The sequence below is a fragment of the Physeter macrocephalus genome, chromosome 5 (genome assembly GCF_002837175.3).
Source record: "Physeter macrocephalus isolate SW-GA chromosome 5, ASM283717v5, whole genome shotgun sequence".
NCBI classification, from domain to species: domain Eukaryota; kingdom Metazoa; phylum Chordata; class Mammalia; order Artiodactyla; family Physeteridae; genus Physeter; species Physeter macrocephalus.
In genome coordinates this window covers 82,197,837-82,215,746 of record NC_041218.1, presented here as the reverse complement: position 1 = coordinate 82,215,746, position 17,910 = coordinate 82,197,837, and the positions used below count along the sequence as shown (strand labels likewise).

Here is a 17,910-nt window from a genome sequence, read left to right as displayed (position 1 = left end):
CTCAGGGTATATGCCCAGTAGTGGGATTGCTGGGTCGTATGGTAGTTCTATTTTTAGTTTTTTAAGGAACCTCCGTACTTAGGTCTTCTGCCCATTTTTTAATTGGGTCGTTTGTTTTTTTAATATTGAGCTACATGAGCTGTTTATATATTTTGGAGATTAATCCTTTGTCTGTTGGTTCATTTGCAAATACTTTCTCCCATTCTCAGGGCTGTCTTTTCGTCTCGTTTACAGTTTCCTTTGCTGTGCAAAAGTGCTTAAGTTTCATTAGGTCCCATTTGTTTATTTTTGTTTTTATTGCCATTACTATAGGAGGTGGATCAAAAAAGATCTTGCTGTGATTTATGTCAAACAGTATTCTTCCTATGTTTTCCTCTAAGAGTTTTATAGTGTCCAGTCTTACATTTAGGTCATCAATCCATTTGGAGTTTATTTTTGTGTGTGGTGTTAGGGAGTGTTCTAATTTCATTCTTTTACATGTAGCTGTCCAGTTTTCCCAGCACCACTTATTGAAGAGACTGTCTTTTCTCGATTGTATATCCTTGCCCCCTTTTGCCAGAGAGTAGTTGACTGGTTTATCTCTGGGCTTTCTATCCTGTTCCATTGATCTATACTTCTGTTTTTGTGCCAGTACCATATTGTCTTGATTACTGTAGCTTTGTAGTATAGTATGGAGTCAGGGAGTCTGATTGCTCCAGCTCTATTTTTTTCCCTCAAGATTGCTTTGGTTATTCGGGGTCTTTTGTGTCTCCATACAAATTTTAAGATTGTTTGTTCTAGTTCTGTAAAAAAATGCCATTGGTAATTCGATAGGGATTGCACTGAATCTGTAGATTGCTTTGGGTAGTATAGTCATTTTCACGATATTGATTCTTCCAATCCAAGAACATTGTATCCTGCAACTTTACCAAACTCATTGATTGGCTCTAGTAGCTTTCTGGTGGCATCTTTAGGATTATCTATATATAGTAGCATGTCTCTGCAAACAGTGACAGTTTTACTTCTTCTTTCCCAATTTGTACTCCTTTTAATTCTTTTTCTTCTCTGATTGCCATGGCTAGGACTTCTAAAACTATGTTGAATAACAGTGGCGAGAGGGGACATCCTTGTCTTGTTCCTGATCTTAGAGGAAATGATTTCAGTTTTTCACCATTGAGAATGATGTTTGCTTTGGATTTGTTGTATATGGCCTTTATTATGTTGAGGTAGGTTCCGTCTGTGCCCACGTTCTGGAGAGTTTTTATCAAAAATGGGTGTCGAATTTTGTCAAAAGCTTTTTATGCATTTATTGAGATGTTCATATGGTTTTCATTCTTCAATTTGTTAATACGGTGTATCTCATTGATTGATTTGCGTATATTGAAGAATCCTTGCATCCCTGAGATAAATCCCACTTGATCATGGTGTATGATCCTTTTAATGTGTTGCTGGATTCTGTTTGCTAGTATTTTGTTGAGGATTTTTGCATCTATGTTCATCAGTGATATTGGTCTGTAATTTTTTTTTTTTGTAGTATCTTTGTCTATGTCTTTTGTAACTTATCCTTTTTCATTTCTAATTTTACTGATTTGAGTTCTCTCTCTCTCTTTCTTGATGAGTCTGGCTAAAGATTTATCAATTTTGTTTATCTTCTCAAAGAACAGCTTCTAGTTTTATTGATATTTGCTATTGCTTTCTTTGTTTCTATTTCATTTATTTCTGCTCTGATCCTTATGATTTCTTTCCTTCTACTAACTTTGGGCTTTGTCTGTTCTTCTTTCTCTAGTTCCTTTAGGTGTAAGGTTAGATTGTTTATTTGAGATTTTTCTTGTTTCTTGAGGTAGGATTGTATTGCTATAAACTTCACTCTTAGAACTGCTTTTGCTGCATCCCATAGTATAGGATTGTCGTGTTTTCATTGTCATTTGTCTCTAGGTAGTTTTTGATTTCCTCTTTGATGTCTTCAGTGATCTCTTGGTTATTTAGTAACGTATTGTTTAGCCTCATGTGTCTGCGTTTTTTACGTTTTTTCCCCTGTAATTTATTTCTAATCTCATAGCATTGTGGTCAGAAAAGATGCTTGATATGATTTCAATTTTCTTAAATTTACCAAGGCTTGATATGTGACCCAAGATGTGATCTATCCTAGAGAATGTTCCATGTGCACTTGAGAGGAAAGGGTAATCTGCTGTTTTTGGATGGAATGTCCTATAAATATCCATTAAATCTATCTGGTCAATTGTGTCATTTAAAGCTTGTGTTTCCTTATTAATTTTCTGTCTGGATGATCTGTCCATTGGTGTAAGTGAGGTGTTAAAGTCTCCCACTATTACTGTGTTACTGTCGATTTCCTCTTTTATAGCTGTTAGCATTTGCCTTATGTATTTAATAGCTGTTAGCATTTGCCTTATGTAGTGTGGTGCATATATATTTATAATTGTTATATCTCCTTCTTGGATTGATCCCCTGATCATTATGTAGTGTCCTTCCTTGTCTCTTGCAACATTCTTTAACTTCTATCTTATATGATATGAGTATTGCCACTCCAGCTTTCTTTTGATTTCCATTTGCATGGAATATCTTTTTCCACCCCCTCACTTTCAGTCTGTAGGTGTCCCTAGGTCTGAAGTGGGTCTCTTGTAGACAGCATATATATGGGTCTGGTTTTTGTATCCATTCAGCAAGCCTGTGTCTTTTGGTTGGAACATTTAATCCATTCACATTTAAGGTAATTATCGATATGTATGTTCTTATTACCATTTTCTTAATTGTTTTGGGTTTGTTTTGCTAGGTGTTTTTCTTCTCTTGTGTTTCCTGCTTAGAGAAGTTCCTTTAGCATTTACTGCAGAGCTCGTTTGGTGGTGCTGAATTTTCTTAGCTTTCACTTGTCTGTAAAGCTTTTGATTTCTCCATCGAATCTGAATGAGATCCTTGCCGGGTAGAGTAATCTTGGTTGTAGGTTCTTCCCTTTCATCACTTTAAATATATTGTGCCACTCCCTTCTGGTTTGTAGAGTTTCTGCTGAGAAATCAGCTGTTAACCTTATGGGAGTTCCCTTGTATGTTATTTGTTGTTCTTCCCTTGTTGCTTTTAATAATTTTTCTTTGTCTTTAATTTTCGTCAGTTTGATTACTATGTGTCCCGGCGTGTTTCTCCTTGGATTTACCCTGCCTGGGACTCTCAGAGCTTCCTGGAGTTGGGTGGCTATTTCCTTTCCCATGTTAAGGAAGTTTTCGACTATAAACTCTTCAAATATTTTCTCAGGTCCTTTCTCTCTCTCTTCTCCTTCTGGGACCCCTAAAATGGGAATGTTGGTGCATTTAATGTTGTCCCAGAGGTCTCTTAGGCTGTCTTCATTTCTTTTCATTCTTTTTTCTTTATTCTGTTCCATAGCAGTGAACTCCACCATTCTGTCTTCCAGGTCACTTATCTGTTCTTCTGCCTTAGTTATTCTGCTATCGATTCCTTCTACTGTATCTCTCATTTCAGTTATTGTATTGTTCATCTCTGTTTGTTCTTTAATTCTTCTAGGTGTTTGTTCTTTAATTCTTCAAGTGTTTGTTAAACATTTCTTGCATCTTCTCGATCTTTGCCTCCATTCTTTTTCTGAGGTGCTGGATCATCTTCACTAACATTATTCTGAATTCTTTTCCTGGAATGTTGCCTATCTCCACTTCATTTAGTTGTTTTTATGGGGTTTTATCTTGTTCCTTCACCTGGTACATGGTCCTCTGCCTTTTCCTTTTGTCTGTCTTTCTGTGAATGTGGTTTTTGTTCCACAGGCTGCAGGATTGTAGTTCTTCTTGCTTCTGTTGTCTGCCTTCCAGTGGATGAGGCTATCTAAGAGGCTTGTGCCAGCTTCCTGAAGGGAGGGACTGGCTGTGGGCAGAGCTCAGTAAAACTTTCATCCCCTTATCTGCTGATGGGTGGGGCTGAATTCTCTCCCTGTTGGTTGTTTGGTCTGAGGTGACCCAGCACTGGAGGCTACAGGCTCTTTGGTGGGGCTAATGGTGGCCTCTGGGAAGGCTCATGCCAAGGAGTACTTCCCAGAACTTCTGCTGCCAGTGTCCTTGTCCCCGTGGTGAGCCACGGGGACAAGGACACCCCCTGCCTCTTCAGAAGACCCTCCAACACTAGCAGGTAGGTCTGGTTCAGTCTGCTAGGGGTTCACTGCGCCTTCCCCCGGGTCCTAATGCACACACTATGGACATCTGTAGTGTGTGTCCTCCAAGAGTGGAGTCTCTATTTCCCCTAGTCCTGTCAAAGTCCTGCAATCAAATCCTGCTAGCCTTCAAAGTCTGATTCTCTCGGACTTCCTCCTCCCGTTGTCGGACCCCCAGGTTGGGAAGCCTGATGTGGGTCTCAGAACCTTCACTCCAGTGGGTGGACTTCTGTGGTATAAGTGTTCTCCAGTCTGTGAGTCACCCACCCAGCAGTTATGGGATTTGATTTTACTGTGATTGTGCCCCTCCTACCATCTCACTGTGGCTTCTCTTTTGTCTTTGGATGTGGGGTGCATTTTTTGGTGAGTTCCAGTGTCTTCCTGTCAATGATTTTTCAGGAGTTAGCTGTGATTCTGGTGCTCTCACAGGAGGGAGTGAGCGCATGTCCTTCTACTCCACCATCTTAGAATTGGTCCCACCTCTCTTAAAAATAAACATTCTGAATAATATTTTTAACCACTGCTGATTATAGTTGATCATATAGCATGACCATGAGTTTCAGAAGATGCCCCATCAATAGTACAAAAAGGTATGTTGAAACCATGTATGTTAGTCTTCTACTTAAATATTTGCTATGTGTTTTCTTCATTTTCTACTGTATTTTAAACATTACAGTAATACAATTAAACATCGCATACTGATTATGGATAACTTTTAAGAAAGCCAAAGAGACTCCCCTCTATTTGTATAAATAACTTTTAAATTTGCTAAAATGAACTGTAAAATAAAATCAAGATATTTGTGGAAAATATTACATCTTGATTTAAAGACAATCTATAAATAAATTTTGAAAAAAATGTATATTATGTATTAAATACCCAAAGCAGAGAGTGCACATAGACTTTTCATACTGAATATAAGACTGTTGTAGAGACTAGCAGAAGCTGGAGGTCATGGGATGAAAGACGTAGAGAGTTCACTCTACCTATCTCCCCCGCTTTTCTAGTTTTCTAATCTTGACCCTCTGTGGGCATAATTTATGAAATAACAAATGCAAATCACTTGGCAAAAATACCTAGAACATATGTATGCATAGTAAAGAAAGAGCTACAACAGAGCTACTATTATTATTTTCTTTTTTATCTTCTATACAACTAGAGTATATATACAGAAAATATTTTTTACATTTAATTGGCATGAATAGAGTTATTAAAACTTTAAACTTAAGTTATCCCTTGATTTTCTTAAGTGTTATGAATATTACAATGCTGCGACTGTGACTGAACATGTTTATAGCACTAACTGAAACAGTGCCATACAATCCTAAATGTACCTAGCCCATTCTCGAGAATTATATCATACTTTCCTCAAACTTCAAATATCTCTTTACGGATTGAATTGAGTCCCCCAAATTTATATGTTAAAATTTGAATCCCCAGTACCTCAGAATGTGACTGTATTTGGAGATAGGCTCTTTAAAGAGGTAATTAAGTTAAAATGAAGTAATTAGGATGGGCCCTAAATTAATGTGACTGGTATTCTTATAAGAAGAGGAGGCTAGGACACAGACACAGAAGGAAAACCATGTGAAGACACAGGGCATAGATGACCAAGCCAAGGAGAGAGGCCTTAGAAGAAACCAATCCGGCTGATACCTTGATCCCGAAATTCTAGTCTCCAGAACTGTGAGGAAAAAAATTTCAGTTGTTTAGGCTACCTCATCTGTGGTATGTGTTATTGGCAGCCCCAGCAAAATGATACACGTGACTTTCCTCCTTCCTGTCCCACAGTGGAGGACCTGGCTTCACATATAAGTGAGAAACTAGAAGTCGTAAAAAGAGAAGTCCCCAGTTTTTCCACCACCATCAATTCTACCTAACCCTCTACATCAGTACTCCTATACTCTGCTGCCCTCTGCATTCCCGTCACAGCCCAACCTCTGCTCTGCTTTAATAAATCCCATATCTCACCTACTCAAGGACTTTCTTCCCTCTTTTGCATCATCAATTGTTGCCTCTCACCAGATCATTCCCTCACTAGACAAGCATGTGGTACATCACCCACGTTTAGCCATCACTCCCCTTGACCTCAGGTCCCCATTCAGCTACCACACAATCTCTCTGCATACTTACTCCTCCAGCAACATTTCCCATGAGAAAGTAGCAACTCCACGATTCCAGCTGTTTAGGACAAAACACTTGAAATCATTTTTTGGCTCCTCTCTTCCTCTTACATCCCATAAGAAGCTATCAGCTAATTCTGCTGGATCTACTTTTAATATCCACATCTTTTCTTTCTGTCTCCATCAATTCCACTCACCTCCAAGCCACCAAGTTCCCTTACCTGAACTATTAAAATAGCCTCCAGACTGGTTTCTCTGTTTCAAACCTTGTCCCTAAAGTCCATCACCTGCTTATCCAATAGTCAGTGACCTCTTCAATCTGAAAGTCAGACCAAGTCATTGTAACTCAGAACTCCAACGGTTTCCTATTCCTGCAGCTGAAGCCCGCTCTTCAGCATGGTAGACAAGACCCACAGATCAGCTCCCCATCTGCCTCACTAATTTCACCTCTATTTCTCCCTGCTCAGTTCACTGTTAGAATGGATAAATAACCCTCTAGTTTCAATGCCTTTGCACTTGACAGTCTCTCTGTCCATAATGTTTTCCTCCTAAGCTTCCACATTTCTTTTAGTTCTCTACTGAAATATCACTCATCAGAGACACTCTTCCTGATCACCCTATATAAAGCAGAACCCCTGACACATTCTATCTTCTTTAAACTACTTTATTGATTTTTATTCAGAGTGTTACTCAACAACTAGCATATACATATATCTCAATCATTAGGCCAGCGGTCTGAGCTAGATGTATATGGATTAAGCCTTCCATGTGCACTTCATTTGCTTCATGGACTACAATTTCCTAAGAAGACTACAATTTATATCCCAGCCAAAAAGAAATACGAATGGGCCAGTTCAGCCTTTGGGAAGAAGAGAAGGACGAAGGAGATCTATTTTAGTTTCATGGGGAAAATCCTAAAGCAAACCCACCCAGACTTCAGCAGGTGTTCCTGGGTCTTGGATGCACTGGGCTTTCTGAAGGATCAGCAACTGGAATGGGTTAGCCTGGAGGCAGTGAGACTGTCCTTCTATAACCACTGAAAAGCCATTACCAGCAGGGAGATCCTTGAAGCAGTCAAGCAGAGATCCTCTCGGAAGAGCTTTTGAATAAATGAAGTGGATCTGAATGGCCCTGTTGTTAAAATGATTGCACTTGTCAAAAAAAACTGGATATGTCAGAGGGCTGGGTTGGAAGACAAGGTATCTGAGAAGTACCTGCTGCAACAGGACACTTGGTGCTACACACCAGGTCTCTGGGTCCTCTGACTTAATTTGTGAAAAAAATAAATGAAAACTGTTCCCCCCACCAAATATATATTAAAATATATTTATTTATTTAAATAAATATATATTTGTTTAAATAAATATATATTTGTTTATTTAAATATTTAAATATATATTTATTTATTTCAGAGCTAAAGCACAGTAATAATACAGTTCCTTCTAACTGTACATTCTCATGTTCTCAGTAAATACTTAAAATTCTAAGATCTTACTATGACAAGCACTGTTATTTAAGCTTTAATATTCAAATTAATCCAAAGAACAATCCTATAAAGGAGATGGGTACACCTTACAGATGAAGGATTGAGACAGGTAGTAAGATACCCAAGGCCACGTAGCCAGAATTTGACTTTTTTTCAGTTGATGAGGAAAATAAGCAAACAAAATGTCTGCCCAGTGCCTACTGCCTTCCTAATTCTAAGAGTATATTTTGATAATTGTACGTTTGTCCAGTTTAAGCCTTCTTTGCCTGATTTTAATCCTGGGTTTTAAAGAACAGAATGCTCTAGTGTTATTAAGGATGAGGTAAAACACATGAATGTCTGTTTCTGGGATAGGTGTACACTTACCCTGTGGAACAAATTCTTTAGTAACTCCCAAACAAGAGTTCTCCATCCTTACAACATAAGTATTACCAAAGTTAATATTTCATGTAGAAAAATGTAATGACTAATCTGCACACTACTGGGAAAGACACTTTGACATACTAAGGGGAAATAATCTTTCAAAACCACACCCTAATTCAGCCTGTTATATTCAAACAGTACAGACGGACACTGGGTTTGAATCCAGTTTTGTTATTTGCTAGCTACACGGCTTCACTTGGGGAAGGCATTTAAACAACTGAGCCTCTTTTAGCTTACTCATAAAATATGAATAATAATACAAAGGTATTTGGAGGATTTGAGGTGATGCATCTAAATCACTGAGCATAAAGTAGGTACTTAAAAAGAGTAATTTTTATTCATATTGGAAGAAGCACCCTAACTTCTTGACTACTCTAAAACCTGAAACCAATAGAAACTTATGTTCTATAGTGTCTCCCAATGAATCCATTTAATCCATCCTGCCTTTCTCACCATCCTCCCATCAATAAAAAAATAGCACACAGAATGCAATCTAAGATATACAGTAATAAAACATGGGAAGGAAGTGTCAGTTCTCCTTTGTGAATCAGACTGTATGATTGCTTAAAATAGACCTAACAATATCATGCTGTTTTTAATGGAGCACTGTAAACCGCAAAACAATATGGAATGATTACTGTTTTCAGAAAGTACTCTCTTTACACATTTTATCTAAAATTGAACTAACAAGGAGCCCTATTTACCATCTACACAGAGAAACAGACTTAGTCTAATACGATATGAGAAAAAGAATTCAAGCCTAAAAATAATCCATATTCATACACTTAACAAAGCTTTTGAATGAAGATTATTTGTACTTTTTCTGCATTTAATAGTCTTTTGTATTCTACAATCCGTATGTCAACTTTTGATCATAATTTTTCACTCTTAACACCAAGACAGTAAAACTACTGTAAAAAATAAGAACAAACTCAAGACCAGTACTCTTGAGGATGGTGTAAACAAATTGGAAATAATATTTTTTCATATATCTCTCTTAGTTGTCACTAAAACTACATATTTCATCCCAGTTTCCTACTCCTTACCATTAGAGAATATGAAATGTAATTTTCATTGTAATCATTTACTGAAAAAATGCAACCAAAATGACTTTTAAGGATGCAGCATCTTTTAAAGCATTTAAAATATAAAACAATATTCATATATAAAGGTAGGGAAACAAGAATTCAAGAAATATCGTTGAATCTCTCAGAGAATTACCAAGTCTGTGGAAGTTAGGATTATTTTCTCCACCCTTCAGTCTTTCTTGCTGTTACTAAGACAGAGGAGTTGCTGTGTTTGCTCTGGAAAGTCCCACGTGATTATTTAACAACTATACCTGTCACAAGTTGTCACTTCACTCTATACTTTCTAATGCATAAGCCAAGAGAAAAAGGAGAATAAGATAACAATTATATAGGTAAGTCTAGCTGCTCATGTTCCTCCAAAGTCCTACAATCCAGGAGACAAACAGCCAGACAGATTTTATTCCCGATTCAGCACTGTGGACAGCTAGCCAGAAGCTGTTTTCCTGTTCAAATACAACAGATGCTATGTTTCTTCCTTGTAAGGAAAGAATTTCACCACATGTAGTATGGAGAAAGTTGGCATGGCACAGTCGGTTATGTGGAGTGACACCTGAACATAATTTGTGTGTGGAAAAAAACAGTTTGCTTAGTCATGTCTAGGAGCAAAAATGTTTTCTTCCCAAATAAATGTGCTGCCAATGATCAGTCAAGAGAGGACAGGTTAGGCTGCAACAAAAAACAACCCCGGTTTTCTCAGAGTACATGCCCAGTAGTGGGATTGCTGGGTTGTATGGTAGTTCTATTTATAGTTTTTTAAGGAACCTCCATACTGTTCTCCATGGTGGCTGTATCAATTTACATTCCCACCAACAGTGCAAGAGGGTTCCCTTTTCTCCACACCCTCTCCAGCACTTATTGTTTCTAGATTTTTTGATGATGGCCATTCTGACTGGTGTGAGGTGATACCTCATTGTAGTTTTGATTTGCATTTCTCTAATGATTAGTGATGTTGAGCATTCTTTCATGTGTTTGCTGGCAATCCGTATATCTTCTTTGGAGAAATGTCTATTTAGGACTTCTGCCCATTATTGGATTGGGTTGCTTGTTTTTTTGATATTGAGCTGCATGAGCTGCCTGTAAAGTTTGGAGATTAATCCTAGTCATGTACCACAATGTTCATTACAGCTCTATTTACAATAGCCAGGACATGGAAGCAACCTAAGTGTCCATTGACAGATGAATGGATAATGAAGATGTGGCACATATATACAATGCAATATTACTCAGCCATAAAAAGAAACGAAATTGAGTTATTTGTAGTGAGGTGGATGGACCTAGAGACTGTCATACAGAGTGAAGTAAGTCAGAAAGAGAAAAACAAATACCGTATGCTAACACATATATATGGAACCTAAAAAAAAAAAAAAGCTTCTGAAGAATCTAGGGGCAGGACAGGAATAAAGTCAGACCAGACGTAAAGAATGGACTTGAGGACACAGGGAGGGGGAAGGGTAAGCTGGGACGAAGTGAGAGTGGCATGGACTTATATACACTACCAAACGTAAAATAGATAGCTAGTGTGAAGCAGCCGCATAGCACAGGGAGATCAGCTCGGTGCTTTGTGACCACCGAGAGGGGTGGGATAGGGAGGGTGAGAGGTAGGGAGACACAAGAGAGAGGAGATACGGGGATATATGTACATGTATAGCTGATTCACTTTGTTACACAGCAGAAACTAACACACCATTGTAAAGCAATTATACTCCAATAAAGATGTTAAAAACAAACAAAAAAACCAAAACCCCGGAAATCTCAGTGGCTTCAAAGAACAGATGTTTTTTTCTATCTCAGTTTATGTAACCAAGGCAAGTCTTCAAGTGGGACCCTGCTTATCAAGTAAGTCTGGGACCCAGGGTACCAGAGCCTCCATCTTGGCAAGTGCATTTGTGACTGCTGAGGCTGGAAAAGAAAAGGTTACAAATCACACTCTTGGTCTTAATTTCTGAAGGTTTTTGCACGGAAGTGGCATTTGTCAATTCTGACCTCATTTAACTGACCAAATCAAGTCGCAAAGCCAAGTTAACCTCCAAGGGGAGGTAGGGAGGTGCAATTCTATCATGCATACAGTGAAGAATTCAAAGATTAATAAACTGTTCAAATGATTCTTCACAAAGCATAAATGTCTAAGTAACTTCCTATCATTCTTAAGTAGAGGATTTTATGTGGTTGAATCAAACGCCTACTTACTGAATACATGTATGAAGGTATGTATTGAATATATCTATGAATAGAACAAAGCACTATATTCCCTGAAGAAAATACAGATGAATACAATACAGCCCTTACTCTGACGTGTTGAGACAAGACCACCCTTGTCACCATCTTCATCACAGCTAATAACAGGAGCTAATATCAGTTGAGCACTTTTTCTGTGTCCAGCACTGTTCTCAGGGTTTCTGTGACACCCATATATCATATATCTCTACAAGTAACCTGAAATCACTACCATTGTTACCCTTAATTTGAGATCTGATGCCTCCAAACAGTTCTAAAATGTGAATATATTGTTTATAAAGTTTACATTATGGATAACATTTAATTCACATAAGGTTGTTTTTAAACCCCCTACTTAGCAGATAGCGTGGCACTGAGGGATATGGAGAGAGGATAAAACAATGATGGTAAGAAAAATGTAGGGAAAATATAAGAGCTTAGACTATGGCTCAGAGAAAAAAACAGGCTCCGATGGGCTCTACTATGGTGTGGGCAGCCGTGAGTGAACGTGGAGGCTCCTTGAAGCTGGCAGGAGAAGAAGCCTGTTTCTATTTTTAAAGAAAGGCACTTTATAGGTGAAAATGACATGAAACTTCTAAGGTCATAAAAAGAATAACTTAATAATGCCACACTTTATAGATCTCCATCGTTGTTTTTAACACTCAAGGACAGAGGTTTGTACGCATACACCCACACCTTCCCACCTAAAGGCAGATTAGAGCAACTATAAAACAATTCTATTGTAAGTGAACCACACAACACTAGAGAAAATGGTCTTAAATGGAAGAAGCATGGGGGAGTTACCTTAGATATAATAAAGAACTTGTTTGCAATAAACTTTCCAAACGCTAAGCTTTGCTCAGTACTAAGGGCTTGCTGTGGAATCTCTCTCTCTCCAGAGGGTTTTATTTATTAAATGGAATTTTTTCATCAGGCAAGGTTTTAAACAATCCTGCCTAAAGTTAGTAAAATGGATTAGCTTGATTTAAAAAAGGAAAAAAAAAAGTCCTCAGTAAGTACCTATGCTGTCGTAGGTTAAACGTATGCCCTTGAAGAAATTAGACCATGAACTAGTGAATTTGTTGGGGCCCTTTTCCAACGATGTGTGATTTCAATCATTAGGTTCAGTTGGGGGAAAATAGCTGCTGTTAATCATGTGTGAGTCTATTTTCTTAAGCTTTTGGCAAATGGGAGTATACATACTGCAAAAACATTTCCAACTACGGCAGCAATTGTGACACACAATATAGACATTTCTGGATTATTACAAAACTCGATGTAAGTAGCAAGGGCAATTGTCGTTCATGTTATGACCTCTTTTACATAAGAAAACATCTGTTTTTGCATTTCCTAATTTTTGTACAAGCACATTCTAGATCAAATAGAAACACCATACATCACATGTTGGACATAACTAGTTCTAAGATGGGACATTTTGCCAGAATAGGAAAAGAAACTATATTTGGATTTTTATTTTATAAAAACCACAATTTGTCACACTTCCATATCTTCTAACAGAAAGAAAGAAAGTATCTGGTAAAATGGCACCAGTCTACTTACTCAGTGGTATTCCCTGTTCTTTTTCAAAAGTCGAGCTTTCTCCTGAAAAGCCACAACTTCCACATCACTTTTGCCTTTGCATCAGCCTGAAATGTCCTCCTCCTCATTCGTTGTTTCCTGAAGTCCTACCTGTCCTTCAAGGCCCAGATGAGATCTGAGATCCCACCTCTGTCAAGAAACATTCTTCAAAAATTCCAATTCACACTCTTTACATTCTTCATCTTAAACATTATTTTGGTTAAAATTCCAAAATATATGTTAAGAATATTTTAAATAGGAAATACAAAGTGTAAAATATATTTTAGCATAATTTAAAATATTTTACAGCCAATAAATTCCTTTTCATCATTAAAATATTTTTATATTTTTTGTTTTATGTTCCTATATAATCTTCACTTTGCAGTGATATTTATCAAATATATATAATCCTCCTTTGAGAATGACCAATTTCCATTTCATATATGAGGGCCAATAAATGCCCTTAGGAGGTTAACCATAAAGGGATGATACTAACCGCAGCAAATATTTTTCCATAACTGTGTCATACAATATAAAGAGCTTCCATTTCCTTTACCAGAGTTTAAAATTTGGATACATTGGTAACTAAGTGATTTTATGAAAGAGGAAATTATAAATCACTGTTTGATGGTTTTTTTTGTTTTTTTTTTTTTTTTGCGGTACGCGGGCCTCCCCCTGCCGCGGCCCCTCCCGTTGCGGAGCACAGGCTCCGGACGCGCAAGCTCAGCGGCCATGGCTCACGGGCCCAGCCGCTCCGCGGCATGTGCGATCCTCCCGGACCGGGGCACGAATCCGTGTCCCCCGCATCGGCAGGCGGACTCCCCACCACTGCGCCACCAGGGAAGCCCTTGATGGGTTTTTTAAAAGGTCGCTTCATGTAGTAGATCTTATCCAACAAAGAGGATGATCTGGAATTCATACATAGTAGAGTAGCCCCTAAAAAGTATTCTTCCACAACAAGAAAAAAATAACACCAACCTAAAATTGATTAAGTTTATGGATACCATATTTGTGAATAAATTTGAAGTTATCTGGGAACAGGCTATTTATGGCCCTCCTAGGGTAGAGAAAGATTCCTTTGTGCCATTGAAGTTTAGCTTTTCCCCCATGTTTCTTGGGTAGAACAAGCACCCAGAAAAGACAGGTTGACCATAACAGAACACATTCATCCATATATTTAATAAGTTCTTACTGTTTTCTAGATACTGTGATATGTGTTTGTGACATAGTGATGAATAAAATATTGTCCCTATTCCTAACGAGTTCATCCTAGTGAACTTAATAGATTAACAGACAATTGGAACACAGTAAATAATTGTTGTAAAGTATGCATGGAGTACTGTGGAAGTTAGATGACTGGAAAAGCCTACCATGTCTAAATCGAGTCCTAAAAATGAGGAGACATTAAGAGTAAGCAGCACAGGAAGGGAGAATGGAGACAAAAGGAAAAGGCATTCTAGGAAGAAGCAATATACAAAGGTCCAGAGCAAGAAAAAGCTTGACAGGTGTCCAGAAAATCATGGAGTTCAGTATCACTGAATATTGGAACTCAGAAAAGATGCAAAGCAAAAAGAAGGGGAAAAGTAAACAGGGTTCACATCGCAAAAAGCCTAGTGTACCATGCCAAGAGGAGTGTGTTTTCTCTAAAAATCCACGTCTATTCTTCCATTAAAGATTTACTGGGGGGAGTTGAAATGAGTAAGATTTGCATTTTTAATGATCACTCTACTTGTAGTATGAAGAGTAGATTGGATTGACAATAAGATATCAGTCAGGAGGCTACTGTAATAAAGCAGATGGACCATAAAAACATTAGAGGGACCAGGCATATAAATTGATTGAATATATAGTGTTCTTTGAACTCGGTGACCACCTGACTCAACGCTATTCTTAGAGTCATTCTTCCTCTACATTCAAAATTACAAAAAAGTGTAAACAGGTCATAAACTAATACAGTGATATAGGAAAAGGGCATTTGATAAAGTTAATCCTATAACAAGAACAGAACAAGTAAGTTTGGTTAAAAATATATATATATATACACATACAGGTTTTTTAAAATTTAATTTTAATGATGCTTATTTTTTAACATATAAAGTCTTCTGCAGAATTATTTTTCTAGAGCTTACCATTTGACTTACAAGGAGTTAATGAAAAAAATTATTCTGAAAAATCACATGCCTCGTTTTTCAAATCACAGGACATTCTACAAATACCCAGAGAGACTGGCAAATCTACAAAATGACAGCAAATTAAAGTTACAAAATTAAGCAATCACAGCTATGATGGTATTTTAATTCTGCCATTCTGTTGTGGTGACCATTCCAGATTCTTTTTAAATAAAAATTGTTAAGACATTTAAAAGTCTCCTGTTTATTTTAGCAGTGAAGAAAGACTGTTTTATTTTTTCATATTAAAGAATTTCAAATGAACCTTTCATTTACTATAATTAGACAAATTATTTTATATTTATAAAGAAAATCAGCAGTTACATTTATTGGTCTACACCATCCTTGAAAGCCAAAAGCATACATTTTATATATTCTAATTTAAAAATTGTCTTTTATGTGCATTAGACTTCTTCCAAATACTGACATTTTAGAACGAGCCCATTAAATGTGTATTTTAAATTTTTTAAATACTTTAAAAGAATTTCTACAACGAATGCAAGTTTCATCTTTCCTAACTAGCTAGTTTCCTAAAGACAATAAATGTGGACACGGATGTTAAGAAAATTAAGTGAGAACACACAACAGCAGAAATAGTCTGAAATTAGGAATGTGTCTCTCCAGAGCTCACGTCCTTGTCCAGGGCACCACATGCTGTTACTCTGCTTCTGATCCACATTCTACACTGGAGAGAGTAGGAGAGAGTTTTCCTTAACTTCAACAAATAAACCACACGTGTGAAATAAAGGAAAGAGCTGGCTTAGAGTCTATGTGAAAAATCCCTGGAAAAACTGACAGTCGTTTCAACATAAACCAAAAGGCTGGCATATTTGTCCAATAAGCTGCTGTCAACTCAGGTGGCTTTAATAAATAAAGTCACCAGTTAGCAGCACCACAATTCTGCGAACAAGTCAGGGACCTCTTGAGTGTTGATTATGGGGCTCGATTTTAAGGGGGAAATTAAAAAGGGGAGCCTGATCAGAATGCTGATATCAGTCAGGACAATCATGGCATGAGGAATATTCACCCATGACCAAAGGGCATGATAACTATCTTTAAACATTTAGAGGTCTGTTATGACTTATGACCTTATGGCATTAGAGGAAAGAACCAAGGCTAAAACGTGGGAGACACCGGAAGTCAGATTTGCGATTAGGTATGTGAACACTTTCTCATCAGAACGGTCAAAAATGGAACAGACCTTCTTATCAGGCAGTAATTTCCCTTTCCATGAGAATGTACAAATTCAAATGAAAAAACATGTCTGACCACCTGTCTGGATGCCACAGATACAATTAAGTCACTAAAATTCCAACCTTCAGTAAAATTCTCTGATTTGGGTAAAATTCCACAAGCTTTCCTAAACTCCAGTCTTTTTCTAATTATTGACTTTGGGGGGAAGGAACATGGAATAAGATATATAAAATGCTAAGTGCTAAATACATGTCTTAACTGAGTAAGTAGAGTTATTGGTTTTTCTGCGTTCCAGCAATGATTCCTCTCTCCCTCCCTCCCTCCCTTTTCCTTCCTCCTTTCCTTCCCTCATTTTCTCACTCCCCTCCCTCTTGCTCCACTCTTGCTTTCACGTGCTCTCTTCTGCTCTCTTTCCCTCTCTTTCTTTGCCTTTCTATCACTGTTCTACATGCGTTCAAAGGTTCATTCATTTAATCCTTATCAAAGACAATCAATGACATAGGTGCTACTTCTCATCCACCTCTTCCAGTCAGAAAAAGTTAAGTAACTTTTCCAAGATCACGTGAATAAATCAGTTTCTGCTGCATTTGTTTTTTGAATGGTGCTTAAAGTGGAAAAAATAACAATGTGCAAAATGAATCATTTTCAGCAGCCAGGTATAAAAGAGTCACATCCAGATGAGGAAAACATTTTGGAAAAACATCATTGGCCAATTTTTTAAAAGTTCAGAAGGAAAGGTTGGCAAATTAAATGAAATAATAAAGTTAGGAATGGACCCACCCAAAATTATTTAGATGCCAAAGTAAGCCAATCCCAGCTGTTATTCTTTACTCTGGCTGCCATCCTCAGCAAGAGCGGTATGGGGGAGTGTGGGCAACCCGCTGCAGTAGCAGCTGGGCCTATTTGTTAAGAGGAAAAAAATCTTCAGTGAAGACAAAGGGAAATTTCAGTGGCTAGCAGTGTGAATGGAAACTTGGAGCCTAGCTGGGGGAGCCTCAGAGGTGAAATGCAGCAGTGCTGTCAGCAACCAAATTACAGTATTGCACAAACCTTTCACGGGGAGAGGGCTCCCTAGAGTACTGCTTTTGCTGGCCAGAGTTTCATTCCATCAAGAGCAAAACTTACCAATGACAAATTTTGTATATATTTTCTCATATTCCCAGTATTCTGGACATTCAAAAATTAAGCAATATCAATGTCTGTTCTAACTACACAGTGGGTATAAATAAGCAGACTAAAAAGGACAAATGTCATTTCCAATCTAAAAAAAAATTGCTGTCACATAGTTCACTAATATAGAAATGTAAATGCATAGTAAACATAATCATATATTCCAAAGCATAACTGCATATAATAAAATCCTAGTATTCTATTTATTTTGCATCTCCTGAGACCCATATTATAATAGGCATCTAATGTGTTTCTGAGTGTTACTGCTTGATTTGCATGTAGACTGTCTCATTAGTATCAATTTTCTAATTGTATTTTTCATTTT

The 17,910-nt window shown here is 37.5% G+C and overlaps 2 protein-coding genes across 2 annotated transcripts in view; one reads left to right on the top strand and one right to left on the bottom strand.

Annotated features, from left to right (window-relative positions):
* The window catches only part of LOC129392119 (histone H2A.N-like), a 79,793-nt gene extending 72,423 nt beyond the window's left edge, over positions 1-7,370 (top strand). The window contains 1 exon segment of the mRNA XM_055084696.1: positions 6,991-7,370. Within this exon segment, the coding sequence (XP_054940671.1) occupies positions 6,991-7,370 (380 nt within the window).
* The window catches only part of SEMA3E (semaphorin 3E), a 272,918-nt gene that overhangs the window by 241,027 nt on the left and 13,981 nt on the right, over positions 1-17,910 (bottom strand). The window lies entirely within an intron of this gene.